Source organism: Drosophila hydei, unplaced genomic scaffold (assembly GCF_003285905.1).
Source record: "Drosophila hydei strain 15085-1641.00,03,60 unplaced genomic scaffold, DhydRS2 tig00008114-arrow-pilon, whole genome shotgun sequence".
Taxonomy (NCBI): domain Eukaryota; kingdom Metazoa; phylum Arthropoda; class Insecta; order Diptera; family Drosophilidae; genus Drosophila; species Drosophila hydei.
This window is the reverse complement of record NW_022045827.1, coordinates 3,377,365-3,388,722: the sequence shown is the minus strand read 5'-3', so window position 1 is coordinate 3,388,722 and position 11,358 is coordinate 3,377,365. Positions and strand designations below refer to the sequence as shown.

At 44.5% G+C, this 11,358-nt stretch overlaps 1 protein-coding gene across 2 annotated transcripts; it reads right to left on the bottom strand.

Moving 5' to 3' along the window:
- Positions 1 to 284: 284 nt before the first annotated feature.
- Positions 285 to 11,100, bottom strand: LOC111599184 (homeobox protein goosecoid). 2 transcript variants are annotated; one of them, XM_023314769.2, is made up of 3 exons: positions 10,344 to 11,100; positions 9,355 to 9,722; positions 285 to 582 (listed from the first exon to the last, which is right to left on the bottom strand). In XM_023314769.2, exons 1-3 carry the CDS (start codon positions 11,083 to 11,085, stop codon positions 295 to 297), a joined length of 1,398 nt encoding a protein of 465 aa, XP_023170537.2. In that variant the 5' UTR covers positions 11,086 to 11,100; the 3' UTR covers positions 285 to 294. The 2 variants fall into 2 exon arrangements, 1 of the variants encoding a protein (XP_023170537.2); XR_003944285.1 differs by lacking the exons at positions 9,355 to 9,722; positions 10,344 to 11,100 and adding an exon at positions 663 to 731 and having other exon boundaries at positions 527 to 582.
- Positions 11,101 to 11,358: the final 258 nt, after the last annotated feature.

The following is an 11,358-nucleotide window of genomic DNA, read 5'->3' as shown; positions in this document are numbered from 1 at the left end:
CACTTACAATTTAATATGCGCTTTAGTTTTAGACAGGGGAACACAAGACAACTAGATAAAAATTCACATGCACGCACACACAGACACACTCTCGCACACACACACATACATTTAGTAACTGTACATTTGGCTAATTCTCTTACTGCTTTCACTTCAACAACTTAAAATAATAACAAGTTTTTCTCTTTGTTGTCTTCTCATTTTCTTACTTATTTATATACAAAACAAAATTTAGTTTGAAGCGCAGCTGCAAATATATTTACAGTTATTGAAGTTGGCTTGTCTTAGCTTAGCTTAGGCCACCTCCAGATCGGAGGATTCGTCCGCATCGCTATAATGGTTCGGATCGCTTTTGATGTGCACCAACGGCGATGCGTAGTCGCATTTGATGCCGGCGTTGCCAGCTGTCGGTGAGCTCGTGTTGCCAGAACTATTGTTGTTGCTGTTTGTGTTGGTGTTGTTGTTGTTGTTGCTGCTGTTGCTGGTGGTGCTGCCGCATTGCTCCTCCTGTAGCTTACGCAAACGCTCCTGCTCCTCGCGCTTCTGTTTACGCCACTTGGCACGACGATTCTTGAACCAGACCTAAAGAGAGAGAGAGAGAGAGAGATAGAAGTAGAGTGAGTGGGTGAGAGGAGGCAAAATCTTGGCTTAGTCTAGGTAACCTTTGATATGGCTTCAAAAACACTTTCATCCGTTTTTCAAATTATATTTTCCATTATGCCCGACCCGCTCGACTGTAAATATTTTAATGTTTTTCTTTTTTCTTCATCTGCTTCTTCTCCACATTTTCTATGGCTGCTCCTTTGATTTTCTGGTTTATCTGCGCCCAGTCAGTTGCCTGACAACGCCCCCAACGCCTGTTTCCTGCCGCTCGTATTCCGCCTAATTAGTTAGCTTATTGTAACTGTAATTAATGTGTGGGGGGAGATATAAATATATATATATATTTATATATATATATATATATGTATGTGTGTTTGCTCTTATATATATAAAAAATGTGGCTCGTTTTCCGCTTGCTGAATCGTATATTTGGGCACTTTTTAATTAGGCGCAGACCACACCCACTCGCCGAGGACGGCCCGGCCAACCCTTTTCTACTTAGTTAATTAAAACAAAAGCTACAGTCAACTGACTTAGGGGTTAATTTGCTACGGTTAAAAGGGCGCTGAGTGTGTGGGTGGGGCAGAGCCACTCAACCTCTCTCGCTTTCTCTCACTCTCGCGCTGAGCATCTGCTACGCGTATCTCTTGTCATTTTGGCTACTGTTTTTGTTGTTGTTGTTGCTGCTGTTGTTGTCTCATTGGCAACGGGGTGGAGCCAAATAAACTCAGCTCTGGCTCTCGCCCAATCCCATTGCCAAATGCCAATTGCAGTTGTTATTTTGCAACCCCCAAAATGCTTTTTATTATTGTTTGTTAAATAAATACTCGAATTGTTGTTCCTGTTCTTGTTGTTGTTTGCAATTGCAATTGTTGTTTTGAGACAACATCCAAAAAAGTTTAATGAGAAAAATTAGAGCTTTTTTCGTTATATTTTTGTTTTTTAAGTTCAAATTTTTGCTTTTGTTTTCATTGCGCGTGAAAAGTTTTGCGACTGCCACGCCCCTACTGCCTGAAACGGTACAATATTTATGCAGCAAATCGACTAAATTCTGTTGAAATAACAGTGAACGGCAGCTGCTCTGGGCTGCACCAATGACAGCCCAGTGCAGTGCAGTGTTGGAAAATGCGCTAAACTCATAAATAGAGCAGAGCAGAGCGTAGCCGTGTGCCCCAACATGAAAATAGAACACAGATCTGCTTGAGCTCATTTAAGTTTACACAAATTTTGTGTAAATTTGTGCAGCTGTTACCTGTGAGAGAGTGGAGAGTGAGAGCTGGAGGAGGTGGGGGTGGGCGGTTGGCTTATTTGCTTAGGATGGCAGTAAAATGGCGGCGCCCTGGCAACCTTTGAACTGAGCTCAGCTCGACAACGCTGCCAATTTACCTTTGAAGTGTGTGAGTGTGTGTCTGGCTGTGGGCATGGTCACGCCTCGCTGCAGCTGTCAGAATGCATTTGTGACAAAATTTAATAACGCAATCTAATGAATTTTTGAATTCAATTTTACAAATGGCCTACAGCAACAGCTGTGTGTGTGTGTGTGTGTTTGTTTTGCTCTATTTATTTTCATAATTTTATAATTTTATGAGCTTAAGTTATTAAAACAACTCACACACTCACATAGAAATAATCTGAAGCGATTTTAATGCATTTTTCAAAACATCAAAAAAACAAAATAATTTAAAAAAATTTAGTTTGAACAGCTAGCAAATACCCTGTACATTACTTAAATCACTTTCTGCATAAATACTTGAATATATAAACGATTATTGCTTACTTTTCTGCTAGCAGATAATCAAAGGTATATTTAGCTTGTTAGCTGGAAGCAGACTTTACTGTGTATATAAAGATTTTAATATATGTTTATAAAAAGCTCAATTCATTCGCCTTGCCTCTAAAGGCAAGCATTTGCTATCTCTATCTCTCTTTAACATTTCAGCTGCATATGCCCCGTGGACTACAGGGTGTCTGGCTCTATATGCCATGAATTTAGCTAGCCGCTTAACTATGTCAACATGCGAGCCATCGAATTGCCTATGCAGCACATTTAATGCGAATGATCTAAAAATCAGTTGGAAAAATATAAAAAAAAATCGCATTTTTTATATGACTCGCGCTTGTGGCTGATTAAAATTGCATATTTTAATTAACTGGGAGCCAGCCGGTCGGCGATACGCATTGAACTCTAATCCGGCGGGCAGCGGTTGCCCGGGCAAAAAACCTAATCCCGTAATTTCAACGGCCAACAACGTTTGGGCTATGCACATATACATATACATATATTTAGAGTAGTGGGTGAGCGTGAGTGTGTGTGTGTGTGTGTGTGGTCGCGTGACCATTGTCCCTAACCTTAGGCGATTGCCACCCCGTTTAAAATCTGACTAACGCACAACATTTGCAATAACCGCGGGCGCGTTTTTTGCAGCCAACAAAAAGTTGCCAAAAATCGCAGTGAAAATTTTGAGAAATTAAATAAACACAAGTGCAAAAAAATTGGGTGGCGGTGCGGTGCGGTGTGGTGTGTGGTGCTGGCCTATGTGTATCAATGAAAATGGTTCGCATGCAAATCGAGCGGCGGCAGCGGCGGCTGCTTCAGAAAAAATGGCTTGCAAACACAACAAAATGGCCGCCGCTGGAAGCGACAACTTGGCATGCATGGCCAGGAAGCAGGCAGCAGGCAGCAGGCAGCGGCAGCGTCTGGCAAATATTGCCACAGATTTTTCAGGCAAAAGCGCATAAATCGCTGATACGTCGAAATCCGTGCGAGTCAAGTGAACATTCGGACGTTGGCCGGGGCAAGGAGGCAGCGTGACGCAGTGGCAGCGTGCATGAAATCCATTGAACAAACAGACCGACGGCAGTTGATTTTTAATTAACTACAAAAGCGCTTTATGGCCGCCACCGACGCCGCCAACGTCGCTTGGCCAGACACAGCTTGTGAAGGCGCCGGATACATGAGGCGTGGCAGACAAAACGTGGCATTTTCTGTTATTGTTTGATTTTTGGCAACGTAAAATGTGCTGACCAGTGCTGCCCATGCAGGATTACCAAAATGCAGCACAGCGTAAAATGTTGCCACATAACTGTATAAACACGCACACAGCCACAGATATATGTGTGTTCATATGTGAGCACTATACACCGACATTGTCGCTATGCTATGATAACTTTGCGCTTCGTTAATCGCCGCAGCTGTGCGCCTAATTTTCATGTTTTTGCATCCTCGCAATATGTAGCCAAAAGCCAAACAAAACTCTGCTAAAAGTCAAGTCGAAAAATTGTCCCTGCACTTGATTGGCACACGTGTGTGTCGCTCTCTCGCTCTCCCTCTTTCTCTCACGCTCACTCTTATTCTGTATGTAGGTGGGGCCTGGGGCGAGCCAAAATGGCGGCTGCCATTGCACAGTACAGAACGAGCTCGTTGCTCTAATTAGTGAAAATTGGCAACGCAAGTCGGTTGGAAAGTTCGTCACCAACACTGGCAAGCGTTCGTTGTTTTTGTTGCTACTGTTTCCGTGTTGTTGGATTAAAAATCGCGCAGCCGTGAAAATTGCTCGTTACGGCTACAGTTGGGTATGCTTTGGTTTTATAACGCAACAAGGCTGTTGTCGAACCAGGTAAAAAAGAGCCTTTAACTGGTTACGTGCAAGCGGTGTGCACTAATTAAAGGCGTAAGACTTTTATCAGAATTCCTTAATTGCAGTTTTTAAATACATTTCACTTGAAATTTATTGAAATGCTGAGCAACACTAAATAATTATATAACAAATATAAATTATATGGGCTATCAATATTTAAGAAAGTATTAATGCAGTTCAATTTGACAAGTACGAAGCAAAAGTGTGAAAGAATAAGTAAAATAACGGAAACATAATCGAGGCGCAACTGCTTGTGCATGCATCTCTATTTATAGAAGTGATCACAGTTAAAATTGCATACATGTGTAAATGTGTGTGTGTGCTTATATTTAGCTCATGAAATGGTAGGCAAAATTTTGGCTTTGTCTCTCTCACACTCTTTAATTTATATTTCGACCGTTAAGCAAAGAGCAAGGATAAAATGGTCGCAACATTTGTGGTAATTTGATGATTTCCAGCACGTGCGACAGAGATGTCTGTCTTCTTTATTGCATGGGTGAGTAAAGCATTTCTTAATGTTTGAGTGATAAGGTGCGCTGCAATTATGTCAGATCACTGCTTATGCTTCGGTAAGTATGAAAATGCTTTAAAATAATGTAAATTTTAACGAAAAAAACACGATAAAGAAAACATTTTAACAGTGATTAATCGCTGGCCGCAAGCCCGCTAGGTGTGTGAGAGGGGCTGACCTTTTAAAAGCTTAGCGACGTGCACCTGTCCAACTCATCCTTGCCAACGCCCACCCGCTACTTTCTGCACCCTGCTAAGCTCAAGCTTAGCGCTTTTTGTGTAAATTTATGCAGCTTCGAGGCCAATTTTCGCTTCACACAATATTTGTCTATGGTTACACGCTTCGACAGCCAAAACTGTAAAGCAAACAGGAAGCGAATGTACAAAAATCTCTCCCCTGCCAACCACTCATCAGCCCAATCTCACCTCCCTTCCTTTCTCTCTCTCTATATCCACCTTGGTGTGTGCCTGGGGCCACAAACGCACTTTGCGCCGCAAAAGTCCCGCGAGAATTGAGAGGCAGCAAGAGCGACCCTTAAACGCTATCGACACACACACACACACATAGAGTGTAAGGCGTAAAATTGCGAAAGCGAAATTGCTCTCAAGTGTTTGAATAATGGAAAATTATGAAAAATAAAATAACAACAACTACAGCAGCATCGACGGGGGGCCTGAAGTGGTCCGTGCGAGTTTTTGCGGCCAGTGCAACAATGTGGCAGCGCTGCGTGGTGGGTGGATGGTGGATGCTGCGCTCAGTGGCTTGATGTTTGCCCGCAGGCCACTTTATTATTGTTGTCTGAGTTTTTTTTTATTTTTGGAAATTAACGAAAATCTGCTGATTCCAGCTCATTGCCATTTTAATTTCATTTGATTCAAACACTAAACAAACAAGGACAAGAGACAGGGGAACACAAGTGCACTGAGCGAAATAGCTAGTATTAAGATATAACTTGTATGAATTATATAGATTACTTTAAGTTGACTATTTCTAAAACAGTTTCACGGCTTTAATCTCAGCTCCACTTGAGCTGCCATCAAATATGGCTGATTTATTTCTCTAAGTGTACTTCAAGTGTTTTGTGGGTGGGCGTTTGGTTAATGTGTTTATTATTGCTACTGAGAGTTGCAATAATAATAATGATGATTAGAATAACAATAATAGTAAGAGCGATTGCCTAATTGCTGCACCGCAGGTGGCCCAGATCCCGAGCCACTTGATTGTGCAACCCACACATCAAAGCGGCAGCAAAAAGGGGCAAGGACTGCCTCCTACCTCCTCTGTGACTGGGGCGCAAATCCGAGCCACAGCGATCACACAATGGCCCAATGAGTGAGCACATTCTATGCCGACCCTTTTTTCTTCCTCTGTTCAAAAACTCTAAAAGCCAACAAAAATATTTAAAGAGATAAATAGAGAGAGAGAGGGAGAGGGAGGGTATGAGAGTGAGAGAAAGAGGGATATAGTGAGATGCTTACTAATTTCTTGGCGACGACAAAGATAAATATTTGCGCTGCGCTTGAAGAGTTTATTGACTTGGCTACGACTACGACTACGACTCTGCCTCTTATGGCCATAATGAAGATCAGCAATATGATAATAATGCTGCTGCTGCTGTTTGGGAATTGGGAATCGGGAATCCGAAAATGAAATCACCTCAATCACTTGAGCTGCGGGATTAGGCGTATTTGACTTGCACGCACCAACGAGAACAAAAAGGCGACCCAAGACTGAGATTGAGGCCTCGAGCTGAGCGACTGAGCGGCTGTGTGGTCAACTCTCTCGCGCCTAGCTACTGTTTTACCCAGCAGCAAGAAGCAGAGAGCAAGCGAGAAGCGGCGACAGCATGCTTGGCCACTCGACTGTCTAAATAAAAATAATAATTGTAAATGATGAAGTCAAAATAAGCAGATCATTTAAATGGCGATGGGAACCCAATTGCGCATACTATTTGTCAGTTTTTAGTGTTTATCATAGATATACCCTGTAATTGCTGCCAGATATAAGCGCTAATAGTGAAGGACTGTCGTAGGACTATAAGCTGAGCTTAGACTTGACTGTGATGATAGCTGATAATTCAGTGCAGATTCAGCTAGAGTTAATTCTATTTATTATCAAATATTTTTCAAACGTGTATTTTTATTAGCATTTTTAATAATATTACACAAAAAATACGAATCTTTAATGCCTTTCCAAAACCTCCTATATTTTTATTTTAATATTAACTATAATTTATCTAAATAGGCAGCCTCTATATATATGTGTTATACTATAAACTAAATATATTAAATGTTGTTCAGATATATTTTTATATCCTCATTGTATTTGAATTGATTAGCTCTATATTGTTGTATATTAAATTCCTCTGTTATACAGCTTTTCTTTGTTAAGCATATTTTATAAAAATCCTAGTCACTTCATATTTTCTGATACATTTAATATATATATATATATTTTATATTATATAATAATAAAACTGATATTTACTTTTCAATTTCAGAGCACAATAGATTCAGCACTTTTACAGGGTATCTATAGTGCGTATACTCTTGCCTGCTAGCACGCTAACTTGTTCGGTGATTGCTGTTGCTGTTGATGCTGTTGTCTTAGGCAAGATTTTTAATAATTATTGCCACTTATGGCATTGCCATAGAGCCGCAGAGAGCCAGCAGAGCGAGAGGCATTTGCTGGATGCGGAATCCGAAGCGGACGCGGACATGGGCGTAGGGGTCGTTAAGTGGTTGGCTCTCGAGGCACTTGGCATGCAAATATGCTAAACAGTAGCCGAGTGGCTGCCCATGGGGCCACAACTGGTAGACGCCGCTCAAGTTGATTATGCTGCTTAAGTCAATGACGAGCGATGACGGTGCACAAGATTTTGGATTTGGCTTCTTTGGCATAATTGTTATTGTTGTTGTTGCTGTTGTTGTCTCTGTCAGAGACAAGTTTCAAGCCTTGTATGTTAATTAAGCCAGCTAGTCGCTCAGCCTGCCCCCTCTATGACCAGCAACTTTTTGGCTTAGAGCTGCTTGCCCAATTTCAATTAAGCTGTTTGTGAAATATCTAAAACTAAAAAATCAAATCAAACTTCAAGCTCAGTTCCCAGAATCAGTTACAAACCCCGGCACATATCCTAATCCGCTTAGAATGCGACGGCTTTTGAATTTGTCGCCTAGGCGAAGGCGTCAACTGCGCCCGCGGGCTAATGTCACAGCAGCAGCAGCAGCAGCAACTGCAGCTTGTTACGCAATTTAATGCTAAATAGCTGTTGGTTATCTTAAGCCGAACGACAAACACGAACTACAAGCATAAACACAACCCCTTGGCACACACTCGCACACACCTTTCAAGTGAGTTGGGCACACGCAAATGTCAACAAATGTCGCACTTGGCGTGCTTCCGCTGTGCGGTGGGTGGTGCGGGTGGTTGGGCAAGTTTAAACATTGACCGGCAGCATATTGTCAAAGCGACGATAATCCTTATCAAGGACGCTTTAGCCAGCAAGCGCGAAAGCCCACCTTCAATCATCAACCCGCTAATCACTCAACAACAACAACAACAACACGAGGCGTCGCTATCAGCGCCATCAATAAATTGCTTACAAATTAAATTGTCAACTTTTGTCGTCACAGAATTTGCTGTTTGTTCGTCCAGAACACTAATGGACTTTGAATGGCTTGAACCACCACCACCACCGGCAGGCGCACCACTCGCTGAGATTTGTTGCTGATTTGCCTAATGTGAACTCCGGTCACGGCGCTGTGCTCCACGGAGGGTTGTAAGCGCCGCCCGGGGTAGGCTTTGCAGGCCTTGGAGATAGACATAGAGCGACGAGAGCTCGCTGCGTGTTTACATTGGCAATGATACGGCCTAACCTCAGTGCTGAGGGCCAGCCCGTGGCCCATTACTCAAATTAAGTGAATCAGGACATTGTTTTGCTGTTTGTCTGCCGGCGCAGGCAGCGAAGCCAGACAAATGCTAAACGCTGACAACTAAATAAACAGCAAGAAGTTCACATAGAGCCAGATTGCAATGCAGATGGATGTGGCTGCTGAACAAAGGGCCAGCTGGGCGGCGGGCGGGCGGGTGGTAGCACTCAATTGGTTTCGCGCGTAGCATTAAAACGAGCGTGAAATTAAGGACTACGACGATCGGATTCACGCTTTAACCACTTCGTAATTGAAATGGCAGCTTGAAGCTGACTAGCTAATGGTTGGCCTTAAGCCTTGCCTTGCTAGTAAGTGGTTAAGGAGATAGGAAGCTCTTGGAGGAAACTCGTTCTATTACTATTAGAGCTCTACTTTGATACCTTGGTTGATTGAATAACTCTGGCTGACTTAATCATTTTAAGACTTATATGTGAAAGACTTGAATTTACTTATCGAATATATGCTTCTTTCTTTCCTTGCTTCTATACCCTCACTGCCTGTCCTTCGTCTATTAAAGCTTGTCTTAGCCCCTGTAACTTCTGTAGCTAAGAATTTACCCTATCTAGTTTCTCCTTCATCCACCCGCTTTGCTTTTATTTCAAATGAGTAACGATAAAGCTGCTCCGCTTGAACCCCTTTAATCAATTCTAAATTCACTTAGACATCGACTTACCTCCACGCGCTCTTCCTTGAGATCGACCTTTAGGGCAAGCTGCTCGCGTAGCACAACATCTGGATAGTGCGTTTTGTCAAACGTGGCCTCCAGCTGCTCCAGCTGCTCCTCGGTGAAGATGGTGCGATGACGACGCTTGCGTTTCGGCGGCGGCCCATGCCCCAAATGGCCTAGGCCCAAATGATGCTGTGCATGGTGAGCCAAATGCGAGTGCGGATGGGCGTGCGGATGATGCGGATGATGGCCGTGAGCGGAGAGTCCAGCGGCCGCAGCCCCATGTCCACTGACGTGCGCCTGCATCTGGGCGGCGGCGACGTGGGCAACGGCCGCGGCATGCATATAATTGGGATAAAAGTTGGGATAGGCCACTGCAAAGGCAAAAGAAACGCTGATGAAATTCATAGGAAAAACAAATAAAATCGAAGGTGGAGCGAAAAATTCTTTAAAATGCGCATAACAAAGCTGAACAGGCAACGGTTGCCACGTGGCGCGCTTCCGATTGCAATAAAGGCCCCTCGGAAAAAAGGAAGAAAACTTTGACGTTTTAATTCATTCATGCCTAGGCGACGGGGACTTTTGAATTTGAATGTGGCGCATGTGGAAGCCCGGGCCAGCGTTTGCATAAAATTCCGTGAGGGAATCCCACGCTCGAATCAACATAAGACCCCAGCCAATGGACTGATAATAAACCTCCGACATACAACCCCCCTGGGGAAGGACTTACAATGCAAATCCTCTCGCCGCAGAAATGGAACGGAATGCGAAATCATCTTTCACGGATCAATGCCTAATTATGAATAATGCCATTCAGGCAAAAAAACGGAAAATGGTTCAATAAATTTCGGAATCCGTTCAACGATCCAAAACAGATAACCTTAAGGTGTTTGCCAGCTCAGCAGAAGCCAAAGGCGTGCCACTAGCTGGGCACGTCAATCAGCCACCCACCCACTGATTGGCTTGGTCGTCTCTCAGCCATTCACTCTACTCACCTAGGAAGTCCGATGGGGAGGCAGCGAAGCCACTCGCGGCTGCCGCCGCCAGATGACCGAGATGCAATCCAGGATGCTGCAGCATGGCAGGAACCCGTTGCGGTCGGATCGGACTGGCTGCGGCGCTAGAGCTCGAATTGGAGTTGGGCGAGGCTGGCGACTCGGTGCTGCGCTTGACCAGGCCCAGGCCCAGGCTGCCATTGATGCTAATGTTATTGTGATTGATGCTGTTGTTGTTATTGCTGTTACAGTTGTTGTTGCTGCTGCTATTGTTGTTGTTGCTGTTGTTATTGCTGTTGCTGGCCGCAGCAGCTGCTGCTGCATTGCGTGATCCTAGAATGCTGTCTATGGTAAAGAGTGATGCGGCAGCAGCGGATGCTGCTGTGGGTCCACTCACGCGTGGACGCTCCTCATCCAAAATTGTGGCACCCGACTGGGAGCCATCATCGGAAGAGGGCGTTTGCGATTGCGGCTGTTGTTGATGTTGCTGCTGCTGTTGTTGCTGCTGTTGCTGCTGCAGCACAGATTGAAGCCGCTGGCCCAGATAGCCGCATTGCTGGGAGTTTAGGAGCATGGCGGTGGTTAGATGATAGGCGGCATTGCTGGCATTGGCAGGCGAACGTGAGCGTTGGATTTGACGCGGCGGCTGCTGTTGCTGCAGCTGCTGCTGATGATGCTCGCCCAGATCGGAGGCGCAGCGCTTGAGCACGTACGCCGCCGGCGGTGAATTCGTTTCGACCATGTGACCGAGTGTGCTGGGCGGTGGCGTTGGGGGCGGTGAGCCCGGTGAGGGACTGGGCGTGCTGACAACGGTTATCTTGAACTTGGCCTTGGCCGAGCTGCTGTCGCTGCTGGCGCCTCCCGCTAGCTGCGACGGCGTGGTCCACAGTGACGACAGAATTTTGGCGGATTTTGTGTTGCGACTTGTATAAGAAATAATTGTTACGTTTGCTATTGGCAATAGTCACTGTAATTGTAGTTCACACACACACGCACAAACACACGCACGCACAAG